The sequence below is a fragment of the Pogona vitticeps genome, chromosome 4, assembly GCF_051106095.1.
Source record: "Pogona vitticeps strain Pit_001003342236 chromosome 4, PviZW2.1, whole genome shotgun sequence".
In the NCBI taxonomy this organism is placed as follows: domain Eukaryota; kingdom Metazoa; phylum Chordata; class Lepidosauria; order Squamata; family Agamidae; genus Pogona; species Pogona vitticeps.
This window is the reverse complement of record NC_135786.1, coordinates 4,117,245-4,136,783: the sequence shown is the minus strand read 5'-3', so window position 1 is coordinate 4,136,783 and position 19,539 is coordinate 4,117,245. Positions and strand designations below refer to the sequence as shown.

General features: G+C 48.9%; 1 protein-coding gene across 1 annotated transcript; it reads left to right on the top strand.

Annotated features, from left to right (window-relative positions):
* Positions 1 to 6,391: 6,391 nt before the first annotated feature.
* PSMF1 (proteasome inhibitor subunit 1) lies at positions 6,392 to 17,249 on the top strand. The gene is made up of 7 exons (XM_020778517.3): positions 6,392 to 6,659; positions 9,075 to 9,227; positions 10,258 to 10,340; positions 11,841 to 12,035; positions 12,244 to 12,297; positions 15,019 to 15,177; positions 17,014 to 17,249. Exons 1-7 carry the CDS (start codon positions 6,531 to 6,533, stop codon positions 17,063 to 17,065), a joined length of 825 nt encoding a protein of 274 aa, XP_020634176.3. The 5' UTR covers positions 6,392 to 6,530; the 3' UTR covers positions 17,066 to 17,249.
* The last annotated feature ends 2,290 nt before the right edge of the window (positions 17,250 to 19,539 follow it).

Below are 19,539 nucleotides of genomic sequence, written 5' to 3'. Positions count from 1 at the left end.
ATTTGTCAAGGGGAGAGTCAGCCGCCCACACTAAGGCAACCTACTGCTGGGGGAAATTCAGAGTTTGCAAAGCATAATTGGCATTGATACGAAATGTGTAGCCTTTCCATTACCAGGGCCAATGGGATCAATTATATGAACGTGATGAACTACACCAATGTCGATGGTACCATTCAAGTTATTGTTTAAACATCCATTTACATAAGAAGAGTATTGGTGTAAAGTTAGTCACTGATATGTCAGTGTGGTGTTTTGTTGGAGGGATTTGAGTTTCTGGTAAAATTCCTTTTTTTTCCCCCCACGCAGTAGAAATACAGAGATCCACAGAGGAGAATACATACAAGCTCCTCAGATAGTCCAACCCTTTCCCACTAACTGGCCCTTAAAGTCTAAATAATTCTCTCTGAGATATTGTTAGGAGAAAGAGTTTAAAATGTTTACTTACAGTTGCTTCAACATTCAGACTTGTGCATGCCGCTTTGTTTTCTGCACACATACTTAGCAACCAATTGAACAGATCAACAGCAAATGAATACCTGGCGCCAACAGACTAAAGAGAGGAAGGAAAACACTCAGCAGAGAGGCAAATCAAATGGAATGATTGGTTAGTGTTAGATAAATAGGCAATCATCCAGGAAAGACCCTTCCAGTCACATAAAACACAGGCAGCCTGTGAGGTCAGAAACAAAACTCAGGATTCTCTGAAACCAACTGAAAGGAAGCAAAGGTTCTTACATATTACTTCATAAGGAATGTTGTTGACTCCTGAAGCCACATACAGCGAATGCGTGAATCCAGATTTTGCCATCCTCTTGATCTGCGGCCAGCAGATGTTTTTACACATGTTGTTTTCAAATACCCAGGGTGGCTGTGGCCATCTCCTTGTTATTCCAGTAACACAGCCTTGCCACTGGACTCAGAAGCACCAGAGGAGATAATTCGAAAGATTCAGCTTGACATTCCTTTTTTTAAAAAAGAAAAACATACGGAGAATAAAGAAAGAGCACAGCGCCCTCTAGTGGGGATTCCGATATAATCAGAAAATGTATACAAATATAAAGAATAAGGGATACCTTTTATCAGGAGACTTAAAAATCAAACAAATTGCAAACTTTCCTAGAGAAGATTCCACTTGTCGGCTGGAGGGCTGGAGGAGAAAAGCAACACATACACATAGCAACCTCTAGCACAAGGTTGGGTTATAATTAGGTTTTTCCACCAGGCAGAAGAAGCCAAATAAAGTCAATTTCAAGTCAAATTAATGCTTTAACCTGGTGAGCATCAGCAGATGCCTCTTCAGCTTGTAGTCACCTCTGGCTGGTGTCAAGAGTCCGTGTGGTGTTGTAGGTGATGCTGTGTACAGCCATTAGCAAAATCTTACATGACCCAGAAAGAATTAGAAAACCACCTAATTTAAATTTAACGAAGTTTAAACCAGGAATGAGAGGTGCCATATAATCCATGCAGCTAGTAGATTTTAAATAAATCAAATAAATAAATAAATAAATAAATAAATAAATAAATAAATAAATAAATAAATAAATACTTTCTTGGGCTCCATGATCACTGCAGAGAGTGACAGCAGCCATGAAATTAAAAGACACCCGCTTCTTGGGAGGAAGGCGATGACAAACCTAGACAGCATCTTAAAAAGCAGAGACATCACCTTGCCGACAAACGTCCACAATTCAAAGTCAAAGCTATAGTTTTTCCCAGTAGTGATGTATGGAAGTGAGGGCTGGACCATAAAGAAGGCTGACCGTCGAAGAATTGATGCCTTTGAATTGTGGTGTTGGAGGAGGCTCTTGAGAGTCTCCTGGACTGCAAAGAGAACAAACCTATCCATTCTAAAGGAAATCAACCCTGAGTGCTCACTGGAAGGACAGATCCTGAAGCAGAGGCTCCAATCCTTTGGCCATCTCATGAGAAGACTCCATGGAAAAGACCCTGGTGTTGGGAAACTGTGAAGGCAAGAGGAGAAGGGGACGACAGAGGACGAGATGGATGGACAGGGTCACCGAAGCGACCAACATGAATCTGACCCAACTCTGGGAGGCAGTGGAAGACAGAAGGGCCTGCTGTGCTCTGGTCCAGGGGGTCACGAAGAGTTGGACATGACTGAATGACTAAACAACAGCAAACAAGCAGTTTGGGAACCTGGGACTAGCAGCACAAAATGTGCTTCTAAGTACAGTTTGCCATCTGTGCTGTGAAAAGGGGCCAAGAGGCAATCAGAGCATCTCCCATGGGGGCACAGGTGATGTACATGCAAGCAAGGCCACTTTTTGACTCACACAACGAGGTGCCGCTCAAGTGTCAAATGTCTCTCCATTCAATGGCCACTCAGAAGGAAGAGTAGCCACAAACATTTTTAGTCAAGAACAAAGCAAAAATGAAAAAAGTAAGACAAAAACGTCGTGGCACCTTGAAGATTAATGGCTATATTTTCATGTGAACCTTCCGGGAGAAGTCCATTTCTTCAGCGATGCACAGCTACCTCTTCTAGAAAATATTTTTAAGGTTTCAAAAACTTCTGAGAGCGTCTTTGCCTCAGTCGATTTATTTTAAATTAGTAAATATGACCTGACCCTTTCCAAACTGGAATGGCCAGAGATTTTAAACCTGAGACCTTCCGCGGAAGCCAGATGTGGTTCACTTTTGATCTAGGGTCCACCTGGAAGCGGATTTACGTTCGAGTAACAGGTCCTGACTCTGGGAATGAGCAGAGCTTGGAAAAGTTCCATTTCTAGATTACGATCCATTCTGGATCTCTGGCCAACAGGAGAGGATTCTGGGCACTGCAGTCCCAAAAAGTAACTTCTCCGAGCCCCAGGCAAATCTCATAGTCCAATTGGGGAGCAAGGATGGAAGCCCGCCAAGACCTCAAGGACTTGATGCGTCTCTCTGGGCAAAAACTGTCAACATGGAACGTGGAACGCTGGGGGTCTCATTGCCTGGCAACTGGGAGCCAAAGAAGGCATGCTATCATGCCGACCTATGGCCGGCTGGTTTCCCCTCTTTGCACCATGTGGGACCCGTCCTAGTAGCCACAATGGAGCGTCCTCATAAAGCGCATGGTCAGTGGCAGGCAGAAGCATGACAGGCCTCAATCCAAAGTCTAGAGGATTTTCCAGGGGGAATGAAGGATTTAAAACACGGGGAATGTGAAACCATAGGATTTTTCTTCCTCTCTTCCAAGTGAACCATGGGCTAAAGTTACAGGAAACCAGATTTCAGATGAATATCGGGGGAAACTTCTTAACTGTTAGAGTAGCATGACAATGGAACCCAGGACCTTGGGGGGAGGTGGTGAGGACTCCAACTCTGGAGGAGAAAATGGGACCACCCTCGGTCAGATCTGCTTTGATTCGTATTCCTGCACTGAGCAGGGGGTTAGACTTGATGGCCTTAAAGAACCCTTCCAACTTATTGATTCTATGATTCTAAGTGAAACTGGCCCTTTCTGGTGCAACTCTAACCCCCTCCTGGGGCCCGCCTAGTTCCCCAAACACTTATGCCTCTTTCCCACAATACCATGGGCTTTGTGACTCCCTTTGCTTTTCAATGCGGTTCTTCCCAGTCTGAAGGATTTTTTCTTGACCATATGAGTTTTCACTTAAACCATGCTGATCTTTTTGCACTTACTTTTCTGTATCTGCTTCAGCCCCACCAATGGCATGGGGGCTCCACCTTCCAAAAAAAGAGAACAAACCCCTCCCCCAGACTGAAAGAGGTTCCCCAGCCTGGGCTTCAAAGGGCCACCCTCGCCCCCGTGAGCTTGCCAAAGTCACAGCATCATAGGGTGGGAGGGTTCCCCAGAGAGCATCTAGTCCAACCCCCATGCTCCATCTAGCATGTGCTGTCCTCTTTGGTTCCCCCTTTAAATCTAATCCTTTAGGTGATCAAGGATCAAGTTTCCATGATGCCTGCTCATTGCTCAGAGGGAAGTTACCTATTTCATCCTAGAAATATGTAGAATCATAGACAAGTGAGGTTGGAAGGGGGCCTGTAAGGCCATCAAGCCCAACCCGCAGCTCAAGGCAGGAACACAAATCAAAGAAGATCTGCCAGGGGGTTGTCCCATTTTCTCTTGAACTTAGTCTTAGTAGGGTTAGATCTGAGCAGGCGTCTATCAGAAGACATGCCAAGGTCTTTTAATAGATCTGTTCAGAAGTTCTGCCATGTGAAAGCTGTTCCATTGAGCTGCAAGTGTGAGATCATCAGCAAAAATGAAACTTTTAGTCCCTTGAGCAAATGGTTAGTTCTTAGTATGAACATTAAACGGAACAGGAGCCACTGCAGGGGCTGTGCCTTCTATTGCTTCCTGCCACTGCTCCCAGACTGTGGAACTCCCTCCCACTGGAGGCCAGCCTGGCCCCATCTTGGCTATCCTTCTGCAAGCTACCTGAGTGGGGTTTTAAAGGGATGGTTGTTGCTTTAACAGCTTCGAACGGGTTTTTAGTATTGCTTGGGTTTCTCATTTCTCAGACTGGCATTTGTTGGTTCCTTGTTAATATTTCTAAACTTAGCATTTTTTAGCTTAAAACATTGCCTTTGAATGATGTACGCCTCCTTTGCATAGTCATCATTTGGTTCTCAAATATTGTATTTTAATGTTGTAAGCCGCCTTGGGTCCTTTTCTAAGGAGAAAGGCAGAGTCAAATATTTTTAGAAGAAATAAATGTTGTCAGTGTTACATGCCATCTAGTTGACTTCTGGGAACCCTATGAAATGAGCACTAGTCAAAATGTTCTGTCCTTACCTGTCCTGCTCAGCTCTTGGACACTGAAGCCTGTGGCTTCCTTTAAGGACTCAATCCATCTCATGTTTGGCCTCCCTCTTTTCCTGTTGCCTCCAACTTTTCCTAGCCCCTATCATCTTTTCCAGTGAGACATATCTTTTCATAATGGGCCACAGTACGACAGCCTCGGTTTCATAAGGTTATACGATATACAGTACATGTAAGGTACTAATAAGGGTGGTGGTGAATGATCTGTCAGGTCAATTCAAGAGTCATGGCACTGCTTTCCAAGGTGTTCTGGGTATTTGGTACTCAGAAGTACTTCGCCATCCCCTTCTTTGTGGGGGGGGGGGGATTTCTGGGACGGTGCAGCTGGCCCAAGGCCACCCAGGCCGGCTCTCCTCCCAGAAGTCACAGCATCGAAATCCCAACCTATGGCTCTGCAGCCAGAGACCTAAACCACTCTGAGCCACCCAGCCAGACTATGATACAGTCTAATACTATGGATTTGACCCAACTCCGGGAGGCAGTGGAAGATAGGAGGGCCTGCCGTCCTCTGGTCCATGGGGTCACGAAGAGTCGGACATGACTTAACAACTAAACAACAACAACAAATAATATGGAAAGAATCATCGTCGTAGTAGTGGTGGTGGTGATTGTTGTTGCTGTTATTGTTGCTGCTGCTGCTGCTGCTGTTGTTATTATTACAGTATTATTATCCAAAAACACCAGGCCCAGTCAATCAAAATTATAAAGCCATTGACTGGTATTCTATGAGAGATACAAACCTAAGTATCTGTTCAAGATTGGGGCAATATTATTATTATTATTATTATTATTATTATTATTATTATTATTATTATTATTATTATTATTATTGTTGTTGTTGTTGTTGTTGTTGTTGTTGTTGTTGTTGTTGTTGTTGTTGTTGTTGTTGTTGTTGGTAGTAGTAGTAGTAGTAGTAGTAGTAGTAGTAGTAGTATGGTGGTGGTGGTGGCGGCGGCGGCGATGGTGAATTTATTTATTTGATTTGATTAACTGGATTTGATTTGATTTCTCTACCGCCCCTCTGGCAGCCACGGCCACGCCGGGCGGTTTACAAGAAGCAGAGGCAGAGCAACAAAGTAGCAAAATAAAAGCAACATCAACACATGCGGAAGTGCAAATCAAATACTACTATCCTAAAGTGCCGCGGAGACAAGAGGGACGATACAACGAATTACAACTAAAAGCATGAAAAAACGTTTCTAATTGCTGTTGTCGTTGCCGCCGCCGCCATCATCCTCCCTCCCCTCTCTCTCTCACCAGAGACCCAGAAGGACTGACACCCCCCTCCCTCTCCCCGCTCCAGGGCCAGGTGGCAAAGCGGGCCGCTGGCGCTACCGCGACGGGTCTCCTCGAGCGTAAGGGAGGGAGGACGGGCGCCCGGGAGGGGGGGGCTAAGCATCGCCCCCCATTCCCCCCCCTGCAGGGCCCGCCTGGGTCCCTTCCCCTCCCGCCACCCCGGAACCCAAGCGCTCGCCTCCTTGTTTCCGAGCCGGACCCAACCGGAGGAGGACCAGCCTGTCCCCCCCTCTACTCCTCCCTCCCCCCGCTTTGACACGCCTCCCCCCTCCCCCCACCCGCTCCTGAATCACTTTCACTTCGGGCTTTGCAAAGGGAAGGCGAGGGAGCTTGACTTCTGCTCCTTGCTTTGCAAAGCGGCGGCGCTTCTGCTGCGGGAGGCGCCCGGGGGGGGGGCTGACGCGCGTCTCCCTCCTTCACACGTGCAGGCGGGCCGGGCGGTGCCATGGCCGGGCTGGAGCTGCTTTACCACTCGGTGGCGCCGGACCTCTCCTGCCCGCAGGACGCCCTCCTCTGCTTCTTGCACTGGAAGCTCATCACCCACGACTACCGCTGCCTGGGCGTCGGCGACCAGGTACGTTTTTCTTTCAAAAGGAGAGCGTGAGGTTGCCAACGTCGCCTGGCCGGCGGGGCGCCTCTGCCTTGAAGCAGGAGTTGCTGCGCCACCGGCCGAGAGCGGCTCCGTTCTGGCGACGAGCGCCCCCTATCTGGATTGAGCTCCCGCAGCCGGGACTGAAAAGAGCTCCCTGCTGAATTGTTTTGGGTGGGGTGGGGGGTGGGGGGAGGTGGCTGTTAACAAGAGCATAGGCACTTCTCAGAAAGAAAAAGTTGGCCACCCTTTGCCTTGCCTCATTTCCTGATTTCCTCGAGAGGGGGGGAAGCCAATAGGAAAGCTGGTGTCTGCTACTCAGACCTCCTCGCTCTGGTCTTGGGAGAGATCCTGCTGCTTGGGGCAGTAAAGCAAAACTAAAGTAGACCCATTTGAATCGCAGGAACCTACAGAAGAGTGGACCCCACGGATTTACTCTCATGCAATTGACAACCCTAAGCCCAGGGATTTCAGCCATAGATGGCTGGAGAGGTGTTTAAACCTGTCAGGGGTGTTTCATTTCAGGTTTTTTGTGTGGGGGGGAGGTCTCCCCAAAGAGTGTGAGGTTTTATTTTATTGGGTTGTGTGAGTTTCGGATCCCAACCAAAACTTGCCACCGTCTCTTGCAAGAGAGGATTAAACATCGCCACGATTTTGCAGAATGCAAGAAAAGGCTTTCAGGAGAATGTCCGGACTCAGGTGAAGTCACTGTGACCCTCCTAGGTCGGCGCTCTAGGCTTCCTGGGGGGGGGGGCAGTGCCCTGTTTTTTCCCCATGACCACAGCACCAACAGGCCGGTTTTGGAGAGACTACGATTCCCAGAATCCCCCAGGCAGCATGCTCAGCCCATGACACCTTCTCCCCACCCCCTTTTAGAAATGACATATTCCTGAGGCTTAATTCCTGAGGTTAAGACCTTTAAGGTAATATAATTGCTGCCCAGAGTAGACCTTGGTCTAGATAGACAGGGTAGAAGTCCAATAAAATGAATAAAATAATAAATAAATCTCTTCATCATCTTGGAACTGCCAAGCTGGAAGGGACCCTCAAGAGATCATCTAGTCCAGCCCCTGCCGAGGAGGCAGAGTGCGGAATCAAACTCCCAGCCTCTGGCTCCACAGCCAGAGACTTAAACCACTGACCTATCCAGCTGTTCATGCGGGCCATTTTTTTTCCCTCCCACCCCTCAGCTATGAATTAGAGTTGAATTATTCTCTTCAGGTGGAAAAACTTTCTGACTTTCATTACAATAGAGGTTATCTCTGGATGTTTTCGGACTGCAGTTCCCAGAAGTCCTCGCCCTTGGGTTATACTGGCTGGGGATCATGGGTGTTGTAGGACCAAAAGTCACCCGGAAGGCCATAGTTACCCAGCCCTGTTTTCAGGTAAATAAAAATAAGGAGGGTTCGCAGAAAAGTGCACAAGAAATATCACCTGTTCCCTTTGCAACTCTGACCTTTATGTGAATTCACAAGTTCACAACAGGTTTGAACAGGGGTTGTCTTCCTCATCGCTGCCGTCCTGTATCTAATATCTTTCTTGGAGTTTGGGACTACTTAGTGAGGATGATGGGCTTTGCAGTCCATGCCTACTAGATTAAGGACGGCTGCAGTCAAAAGTCCTGTGTAGACAGCAGTTCTGTGAAAAATAGGGCTTCTGGGGTCTCCAGCAGAGAACTCAGCATCGGTGTAAAACTACGTTTCCCAGGATGCTTTAGGCAAAAAACGTGAGACTTCAGCCATTTGATTTGTTACGTTCATATTGCTCCTTTCCTCCCTGGGGTGGCTAGCCGTCTATCTGGTGCCTTTCCTGTGTTGTACGTTAGGCTGAGAGAGAGAGAGCATGATCTACATAAGGTCCCTCAGGGAGTCTTGTAACGAGTGAGGATTTGGACCTGGATCGCCCAAGTCTTTAACGACTCTTAGGAAAAGCCTCTGTATAGCTTACACTGTCGTAGGGGAAATGAGATTCCCTAGCAGCAGTGTTAAGTGGCATTGCCACTAATCAAAGCATCCCCAGTTTGCATCTTCATTGCTCCAACTTGATTTCATTGCCCTTGAGTCACGTGTGACCGAAAAGAAAAGCAGTGACCCATTCATTAGAGGCAGCCTGCCAGTGACATGGTTTCCCATGTCACAGAGCCAGTGGTCCCCAAACCTTGGGCCTCCAGATGTTAGTTCCCAGAAATCCTGGCCAGCAGAGGTGGTGGGGGCTTCTGGGAGTTGTAGTCCAAGAACACCTGGAGGCCCGAGGTTGGGGACCACTGGCGTAGACAATCTGCGAAATCTTCATGGCTGCTTATCCTTGGGGGAGGAAGGAAGAGAGATTAAAAATGCTCCATCCTCTCCTTCCTACGCATGGCCCCTCTGTTCTGTTCTTCACTGGGGTGTCGTTCTACAGCCTGGGAGCGATGAGAGGAAGTCGGAAATGCTCCCTGCGGGTTGGAACGCGGACAAGGAGCTGTACACGCTGCGCTATCGGCTGAAGGACGACTCTCGGGACCTGCTGGTGAAGGGGATCATGATGGACGGCAGCATCATCTTCAACGTCATGGTAGGACCGCTGCTTCGTTCCCTGGGACCAGCTGCTTTCCGCTTCAAGTTGCCAAGGGCCAAAAACCTCCATCCGTCCCTCCATGCATGCAGCCAGCCTCTTTGGGTATCGCTCCCACCGTAGGATTCTGACCATGATTTCCAGACTCTTCTCTCGTCCTCTTCAGCCAGCATGGCCTTATTTGTGTAAATCGTACAGCAGAAAAGCATAAATCATGTCAGACTGCCCAGCGGTCTGCTTATTAAACATACAGCAGGACCACAGTATTCATGGAGGGTGGGTTCAAATCCACCCCTCCCCCTGTGGATGTCACAAATCATGGGTCAGTGAGCCCTATACAGAGCATGGTCTCTGGTTTCCTCTAGTGACCGGTTGTAGTAATAATAAATCTTGGAAACATGTATTTCTGAGGTTTTTTTATTTAATATTTTCAGGCCATGGATAAGTAAAACTCTGGGTACTGATCTCATGGATATGGTGGTCCTCCTGTCTCTTTAAATCCCTTTGCTAGCCGTTTGGGTCCCTGATTTATCCGGGTCTCATTTACAGCAGCTCTCCAGAGCCTCAGTTAGGGAAGGGGTGATTCCTCATGGCTTGCTTAAGGAAAAAAAGAAAGAAAGAAATTGCTAATAACAGAGAATAAAACTCAGGACATTCCCCCCCCGCCAGAAAGCAGATGCTCTGCCACCAAGTTCCCATGGCTTCCTCATCATAATTCTTGCAATGTGCCTGTCTCTCCTTCCCTCCTTTTCCTCTAATTTTATGCATTAATTTGACACTGCTGAATATTTGAAAGCTGGGACCAAACCACCTGTCCAAGAATAATGGGGGGGGGGGGGGAAGAGTTCCCTTGATCATAAGCGGAGTTCGTTTTCTTCACTGCCATGAATGGGTCACCATTGAGGGAGGTTCTGAGTCGCTGTGGGGTTGCGCTTCCCCTTCCTGCTTCCGGAGAGCCCTGCTTACCCGCCGTGGCGGTCTCACCCTCAGCCCCCCACTGAGCACCGTCACTTTCCGTCCCCTCTTCCAGGATCCCAAGTCACAGAAAGTGGCAGATTTGACCTTGAAAGTGGCAGACTACGTCAATCCGGAACACCTGGCTGATTTTGACAAGTAACTCCTGCTCTTTTTTAAAAACCTCTTAGGTATCTTGGCTAAGCTGGGAGGGGGCGGGGAGGTCAGGGAGAGAAGGGCCTTCACGGTGTCGGAACGGAGCACAAACCAAGCCCTGTTAGGTCAAGATATACTGTATTTTTCTATGTATAAGACTATGCTTTTGTCAAAAATCTTTAGACTAAAAATTGAGGGTCGTCTTATACACGGAAGTAAGCTGAGGAGAGAACAAAAACAAGTGGAGGGGAAAGCAGGGATCAAATTGTTCCTGCAGGGCTTTGATCCGTGTTTTCCCCTCCACTTGCTAAGCCCCACTTAGATTTCTTAATTTCGGGTTAGAAAAGTGGGGGAGTGTCTTATACATGGGGGCATCTTATACACAGAAAAATACGGTGTGTGTGTGTATGCGTATGCTTATGCTCAATAGTGCTAAATAAAAGCAGACAGACATATAAAACACATATATGTTATATATAGACTGGACTGCAAGGAGAACAAACCTATCCATTCTGAGGGAAATCAACCCTGAGTGCTCACTGGAAGGACAGATCCTGGAGCTGAGGCTCCAATACTTTGACCCTCTCATGAGAAGAGAAGACTCCCTGGAAAAGACCCTGATGTTGGGAAAGTGTGAGGGCAAGAGGAGAAGGGGACGACAGAGGACGAAAAGACTCTTCGTGACCCCATGGACCAGAGCACGCCAGGCCCTCCTGTCTTCCACTGCCTCCTGGAGTTGGGTTAAATTTATGTCGATCACTTCGGTGAAACTGTCCATCCATCTCGTCTTCTGTCATCCCCTTCTCCTCTTGCCTTCACACTTTCCCAACATCAGGGTCCTACCAGATATACATGTATACAAAACGTAAAGCATGCTAGACTTGTTTTTCTTCAGATGTTCATATACTGAGAACTTGTCCAGATATTTAGATTCATAACTTGGAGGGTGGCTGTTTTGGACCCACGATGGGTCCAGGCCTCTTGGGCAAAAGTGAGAAGAACCAGGCTTCTGAAAAGATTTGATAGTTCTATGGGGTGGGGATTCACCTCCCACCCCTCACAACCCTTGCCTGGTCTTATTTCCCCCCAAATCATCAGGGCCGGCCATTTTCACAGCATCTCAGCATTCTGCTTGAGTTGTGGTTCAGCCAGGTCCCTGCCCCACGGGCCTTACAATCTCCTGCAGACAGAAGGAACTAGTAGTAAAGAGTTCTCTGCTCGCTGGTTGAAGACACATAGAGCCAAAGGAGGCTTCTGGCAGCTTCCCCTAAACTAGAGCTCTCCTTCTGTGTTGTGCTAGAGCTCCCAGCCTTCTCCTACACAACACAGCTCCTGGCATTCTTCTATAGGCCATGAATGATGGGATTTGTAGTGCAGGCTCCGGGAGAGTTGGCTCGCCTTGGTGAAGTCGGGCTGAATGGCCACATCATGGCTCCTTGGAGCCAAGTGTGGTCATGTCCAGCTTGACCCAGAGTTTTAACGCCTGCCTGTCCCCTAAAACAGGGTGTACCGGAACACAGAGGAGCTGCAGATGGAGGTGGTCCAGCACATCGTCTCTCCCTTTGAGGCTGCCAGAGCGCCCGCCCGTGCCAAGGAGGAGCCCAAGCGCGAGAGGAACCCTTCCCCTCCCAACCCCCCTGACCACGACCCCTTGTGGATCCCGCCTCGGCATCCGCAGGGCAGCCGGCAACCCAACTGGTGAGTCCTTGGCCACGCAATGGAGGAGGAGGATGGCACAGTATCAGGGAGCCAGGCTGGGCCGTGCATGACGTTACGCCTGGGCCCATATTCGAGTGATGCTCCCGGCTTGGTAGCTGCCTCTTGGGTTCCGAGCCTGGAGCCGGACGTTCCCTTTCCATCCTCTTTTCTTCTGCATCCACATGAGCGTGCCTTCCTTTTTTTTAAGGCCAGACCCCATGGGACCTTTTGCTGTTGGCGGAGAAGATCTGGACCCCTTTGGGTAAGTCAGTCGTCTGAAGGGCCTTTCGGAGAGTTTACCAAAATGAGGAAATGAAAGTTTTTAAAAATCATTCATTCATTCATTCATTCATTCATTCATTCATTCATTCAGATATCTCTAACCCTCACTGTAGCAGCCAGTGAGGGTTCGGGTTGAGTTCATAAAATCGCAGTGGAAGTGTCCGAAACAATTTGAATACTTTGGAGCAGTTTAATCTTTTTTTAAAATTCTTTAAAACCATTTAACAAATCGGACAAAAGTCAACAGGTGGAAAGATGGCAAACCAGGCCATGAGCTTTGAAAGGGCCAAACGCTTGAGTAAAGAGACGGGTTTCAATTTAGCACCAAAATAAAGGCTTGGTCAGCACCAATCGGGCCTCCCAAGGGGAAGGCATTCCACAGCTGGAATGCTGCAAGATTTCCCGCATGGCCCGTGTGCACTCTGGTCCTGATAGAGCATCATCCGGATGTCTTAAGTGAGCCTGCTCGGCATTCCTGTCTGAACAAGAGCCTAGTCCTCAAGGGGAGGAGACCTCTTTCAGCCTGATGACCAAAGGGAATCTCAACCTAAATCAATATTCAGATTCAGAGCTGTCCCATGCAACATCTCCCTAAAATAAGACCTAAAATAAATGTGTCGTGGTGTAAGACTTGCAGACGTTGTTGTCTGGTTCTCTGGATACGGCAGTTTCTGCTCAGTGTTTGTAGTTCCACTGCAGTGGCCGGAGCAGCTAAGAAAGCCCACGTCTATTTTCAGAACCGTGCAAGAGCCTTTTTCACCAGGTCAGTAGAGAAGGACTCTCCCAAGTCCTTGGTTCCTCTTGGGAAGTAATTTGCCCTTTGTGGGCTTTGCAGACAAACTCTGTCACACTGGCCTTGACTTAGACTGTTGAGACGGGAGCCGTTCAAATTGATGCAACGTTGGCAGCCGCTTGGCCTGTTAGCTGGAATTCTTTTCAGCGTGTGCATCTCAAGGAGGCGGGCAGGGTGCTTGGAATAGCAAGGGCTCCCACGTGCTTTCTCCATTCTGGCCCCTCCAGGCTAATCAAATCTGGCAAGGTGAGGCGGACCCCATGGCTGAGACAAGTGATAAACGCTTCTTTGCTGGGCTGCATTTCAAAAGCAGGTGACCGTGCGTGTCCACTGAATGTGACTGAAGGCAGAGGGGCTATAGCCTTTTATCCCATTTTGATCGCCGTTTCTTTTACAACCCCCACTCTCCTGCAATACTTGGGAATTTCTGTTAACGTGAGAGCCCCCACCCCACCCCTCTCTTTCTCTTAACAAATTGCAGTGTGTTATGTTGAACAGGGACGGGGTGGCGCTGCGGGCTAAACCGCAGAAGCCTCTGTGCTGCAGGGTCAGAAGACCAAGCAGTCGTAAGATCGAATCCACGCGACGGAGTGAGCGCCCGTCGCTTGTCCCAGCTCCCGCCAACCTAGCGGTTCGAAAGCATGCAAATGCAAGTAGATAAATAGGGACCACCTCGGTGGGAAGGTAACAGCGTTCCGTGTCTAAGTCGCACTGGCCATGTGACCACGGAAGATTGTCTTCGGACAAAACGCTGGCTCTATGGCTTGGAAACGGGGATGAGCACCGCCCCCTAGAATCGAACACGACTGGACAAAAAAAATTGTCAAGGGGAACCTTTACCTTTACCTTTATGTTGAACAGGTGATAGAGGCACATGGAGGTGTCTTTCTAAATTAGTCACCTATCAGGAGTAGAGATGGGGGATGTTTGTATACTAATATGAATGTCACAGCACAGATGGCATTAACAAGGGCCGTGGAGCCAAACAGTCCACTCACTGATCCGACACGGACAGCGTGATTCTACCAGTGGCTCCACAGCGCGCGATCCGCTTGCCACTCTTGGCAGGAGGCGGGAGGAAAAGCCTCACTGCAAGGTCGAAGAGTGGCGAGCGGATCGCGCGCTGCAGAGCCATTAGTAGCATTGCGCCATCCGTGTTGGATCGGTGAGTGGACCTTCCGGCCCCATGGGGCTGGACTCTCGTTAATGCCACCTGTGCGTATACGAATACCCCCACCTCTCATCAGGAGCACAGGCGGCTCTTGGCTCAGCGTTGGGAGGAACTGCGCACAGAATCGGAAGCAACACCACCAAGGAACAGATGGGCATCGGGCTTAGCACCAAGAATTCCCACTCAAAGAAGTAGAAAGGAGCACGTGAAACACTGATGCTCAATGCTCACGGGAGTCAGAATCCGGTCAGTGAGTTATGCCAGCATCAATGCAGTGACATCTCTTGCAGGGGCCACCAGTGAACAAGTTGCTGCTCGTATCCCCCGGTCACACACCGGCTGTGTGAACTGGTGCACCACAAAGGATACGATGGTAACTCAGTAGCCGTCCACCAGTGTGGATTTTGCCATGGCCTTTTGGTAGCTCAGCTTCTTTGACTCGGGATTTGTGGTGCATAAATTAGGTACAGTATGTTCTAGTTCGGTGGTTGGCTGGCTGGCTTGCTTGCTTTCCATACCCTCTCTTCCTTTCTTTCGAGGACTGTTGTTAAATGTAGACCACATCGTCTGGAACCCTTTTATGCCGAAATGTGATTTGATTTATTGGTTTGTTTCTTTTGGGGAAATGGCACATTATATTGGGAAGCAGAACGTCTGTAGTCCATTTCACCAGGAGCCACCTGGGAGTTTAACCCTAACCCTGTCCAATATTCATGTTTGTTTGTTTCCTCACCCAGGGGCCGAAGAGGGGGCATGATCCTGGATCCTCTTCGATCAGGTTCTCGGAATCCCTCGATGGATCCCTCGTCGGGCCTTCCCGGTCGGCTTCCTCCAGGAGCTGTTCCTCCTGGGGCACGATTTGATCCTTTTGGACCCCCTCGGGCCAATCGCAGCGGGTGAGTGCTTAAGGACACAGAGTTCGGAAAATCAGAGGGTTTTTTTATTTTGAACCCCTGAGAAGGAAATAAAATTTGGTCATGATTAGAGATTGGCACGAACCGAATGGGAAAGTGAAGAAACCAGCCAACCGGGCTGGTCCGTGGTTTGGTTTGCACAAGCCATTTTGCCAAAGCAAAATTAAGGACTGGGCTTTCCCCCCCCCTCCCCACTCTACGCTTCGTGGTGCTAGGGCAGGATGGATGCCTCCCCCTTTCCTCGGCCCCCTTTGCCCCCCTGCCTCATCCTGCCACCACAAGGGTGAGCAGGCTGCATTCTGGTGGTTTCCGGAGACTGCAGCCCGCGCGCCTAAGAGCATCCTAGGTGTAAAAGGAAAAACGGGGGTCATGATTTGAAGGGACCCATGGGAGCTGCCTTTCCCATGGACCCTTTTGGGGGGGCAGGAGAGGCCACGGTAACATCTCTCTCTGCTGCAACCAGTTTGTGCAATTTGGACGGGGCGAAAATACAGCCGCTGGGTCATCGCTGCTGTGCCCGGCTCCCAATGGGCAGGACCCAAAGGGTCCATCTTCGGCTTGAAGGGCCCAAACCTGCCTCATGTTGAGCTATGGGCCCAGGGCGGATGAATAATGACACAGGGACACCCCTTGGCCTTCCTTTTCCTCCTCCTCCTCCTCCTCCTGCTGCTGCTCTTATGTCCTGTCAAGTCGCCTCTGACTTAGGGGTGACCCTGTGAATGAGCCGCCTCCAGAATGCCCTGTCCTCAGCAGTCCTGCTCAGTTCCTGCAGACTCAAGCCTGTGGCTTCTTTTAGGGAGTCAATCTATCTCCCATCAGGTCTTCCTCTTTCCCACCTTTCCCAGCACAATGGTATTTTCCAGAGAATCCTGCCTTCTCGGGAGGTTTCCCAAAGTAGGAAAGGAGTTTTGTCATTTTTGTAGTAGTTTCCCAAAAGAAGTTTTGTCATTTTTTTGCCTCCAGAGAGTGTTCAGTCTTGATTTGCTCCAGGAACCCACTTGTTTCTCATCGTGGCAGTCCGAAAAGCTCTCCTCCATTGCCACATGCCAAGCAAATCCATTTTTTTCCTTGTTAGCTTTCTTTCCCGTCCAGCTTTCACACCCATACGTGGTGATCAGAAACACAAGAGTGTGGATGATCTTGGTCTCTGGTAACACCCACCTCTTTACACTGTTGGATCTTTTCTAATTCCTTCATTGCCACCCTTCCTTTTCCTGCTACAGCTGCTTAATTCCCCTGGTGCCACCTGGAATAGTCCAGGGAATGTGACTTTTTGTGAGTTTTCTTTCATCGTTAGTTAACGACTCTGGAAGCTGACCCTGTGTGGTGCTTTTACTCCGTGATTCATATACAGTCGTGCCCCACTTTACGATTGTCCCACATTATGACGAAACTGCATTACGACGACGTTTTTGCGATCGCAAAACGATGGTCTGAATAGGCTTTTTTCGCTTTGCAATGATAGGTTCCCTGCTTTGGGAACCGATTCTTCACAAAACGATGATTTTCCTACATCTGACCGGCGGTTTCAAAATGGCTGCCGGGTAAATAAAATGGCTCCCCACTGTTTTCTGGGATGGATTCCTTGCAAGACAGCCACCGAAAATGGCCGCCCTATGGAGGATCTTCACTGGACAGTGAGTTTCCAGCCCATTGGAACTCATTGAAGGGGTTTCAATGCGTTTCAATGGGCTTTTTATTTTCGCATTACAACATTTTTGTTCTACAGCGATTTCGCTGGAATGAATTAATGTCGTAATGCGAGGCACCACTGTATAGGAAAAGGGCACTTTTTATTTTCTCTATTCTCTTTTTCAGACCCGACCCTGACCACCTTCCGCCTCCAAACTACGACGATATGTTTATGTGAGAAGCGCTGGAGTTCTCCCCGGCATCCTTCTTTCCGGAGATCTGCACGTCTCCTCCTTCCCCAGGCATTGGGGGGGGGGGGTTTCCTGGTTTTGGTGGGCTCCTGCCTTCCCGGCAGCAGGTTTTCTATACTGTGGCGCTCCCACCCATCTGTGATTTCTCCGCACCATAAACCTGAAGAGGAAGCCGTGGGCTGATAACGTTTCTATACATTCTCTTTCTCTCCCTTAGCTTGCCCTCCTCTTCCTCAACAGATGGGTAGGCACTTAAAAAAATCCTTGTGCTAAATCAGACATTCAGCGGGATGTGTTTTGAGAGTGTCCGTTCCTTTCAGAGGATGGGACCATGTGAAAAAAAAATCCAAGTTGTTCCTTTCTTTAAGTGGCTGTTTGGAAGAGTGGCTGCAAATGCTGGAGGGCCTTCGGCCGAATCCTGTGCATATGGGGAGGTGACGGGGCAGATCCATCATCAGCCTCTCCACCCGGCAAAAGCTCTCTCCCTCGCCTATTGGCCACCTAAATGCCAAGCCCCCATTAACTCCAAGGGTCCCTCCCTGTGTAGTCTTACCCGCTGCTGGTCTGTCTGCCTGACAGCCTGATACCCACTCCCTGTTTTCTTCTCGCCAAACACTCCGAGCTTGCAAAAGTTACCTTTTTTTTTACTAGAAGATGTACACTGTGGCCTGTGAGATTTCAGGAGGTGGAGTCCAGAAACATCACTTTTCTGAACTCTGTTGAAATGCCAGCCTTGGGAAGAGCGTAGAGCTGGCTCTCGGAAGCCTAGCTCTGAAGGACGGAGGCCAGCTGAGTTAGGAGGAGGAAGGGCCTGTGCTCGGTCAAGCCCCGCTGGTGACCAGTTAGGGACAGCATTTGGCCCAGGAACGCCAGCAGCTCATGAGTACCTGGTCTTGCAACGCAACGTTACCTTTTCTAAAGGGTTGGTGTGCCGTTTTGGCTCGGTAGGACTCAATGAGAAATGACAACGCTCCTGGTGTTCCTGCTTTTCTGAGCATCCTTTTACTAGCCAGAACAGATCCGTTTTAGTTGCCATTGAGGTGGACACCTTCTTTTCTGGGTGCTGCGCCTCCGCCTTTGGAATTGCAGCTTGGCATGCAGAAATCCAGCTGGTGGTGTTTTCTCCTCCCTGTGTGTACTAAATACCTGCAGGGCAGACCTCCACGTGAAAAGATACTGAGGAAGAGAAAAGGCCTGCTGGTCTGTCACCAGGGCGGTGAAATGAAGAGGGTCAGTGTGCCCTCCGTCTGCTCTCCTCTCCTGAAGCTCACTGTCTGTCATTCCCCATCACGGTCCCCTTTCTTTTAATTAAAAAAAAAGACATTTATTTCTCCTTCCTGGCAACCATTTCCACCTCTCCGGGGAAAACTTCAGTCCTGGTTGTTGCTACGCAACCAGAAAAGGGTTGCTAACCGCATCCTGGTTAACCGAAACATTAATTGGCCTCCCGGAGGATGCTTAGTCGGCTCTGAAGGGTTTCATTCTCTGCCAGGTACAGCCGGGGGGGGGGACAGGTGGGCTTGAGCCGGGGGGGGCTCCTTTGGCCCTTAATAGCAGAGACCACAGCACAGGGAGCACGGCTGCTTGCACAGCAGGACTGGGGGGGGGGCAGGAAATGGTCTGGCTAGCCTGGGGTCAGCAAAACAGGGTCCATGTAGCCCCCCCCCCACAACAACAAGGCTACTTCTGTGGCTACCTCCATGATACCTGGTGCCATATTCCAAAATCTGATCCTTCCCGCCCCGGAGACCTGGGCACAGAGGGTTTTTATTTTTTGTTTTGATTCTGGTTGATTTTATTATTATTATTATTACTATTATTATTACTTAAAGTAATCAAGAGAATCCTTATCACTACCACCCCAAAAGTCCCCCCAAATCCAGGGGCATTTTCTGCCCTTCCCAGGCATGGCACAGGCAGGAACGGAGATGGAACCAGTCTCCCAGGCCTCCTGATGTCATCCAGTCTATTCAGCTGGAAAAAGCAGGTTGCTTGAGAGGCAGTTCCCACATTACTTTTTAACACCCTGGTCACATCTGTCTCCCTCTTTCTTTCCTTTCTTTCTTTCTTTCTTTCTTTCTTTCTTTCTTTCTTTCTTTCTTTCTTTCTTTCTTTCTTTCTTCCCTTTCTTTCTTTCTTTCTTTCTTTCTTTCTTTCTTTCTTTCTTCCCTTTCTTTCTTTCCTCTCTCCTTCCTTCCTATCTTTTCCTTCCTTCCTTCCTTGTTTTCTCCCTGTTCTTCCTTCCTTGTTTTCTCCCTGTCCTTCCTTCCTTCCTATATCTTTCCTTCCTTCCTTCCTATCTTTTCTTTCCTCCTTTCCTCCTCTTTCCTCTCCTCTCTCCTTTCTTCCTTTCCTTCCTTCTGTCCTATCTTTTCTTTCTTTCCTCCCTTCCTTTCCTCTCATCTCTCCTTCCTTCCTTCCTATCTTTTCCTTCCTATCTTTTCTTTCCTCCTTTCCTCTC

Bases quoted from the DNA above. Each gene is read 5' to 3' on its own strand.
- PSMF1 (XM_020778517.3), top strand. From the start codon at position 6,531: ATGGCCGGGCTGGAGCTGCTTTACCACTCGGTGGCGCCGGACCTCTCC. The intron at 9,228-10,257 runs GTAGGACCGCTG...CCCCTCTTCCAG, and splicing joins GCATCATCTTCAACGTCATG to GATCCCAAGTCACAGAAAGT. The intron at 15,178-17,013 runs GTGAGTGCTTAA...TCTCTTTTTCAG, and splicing joins CCTCGGGCCAATCGCAGCGG to ACCCGACCCTGACCACCTTC.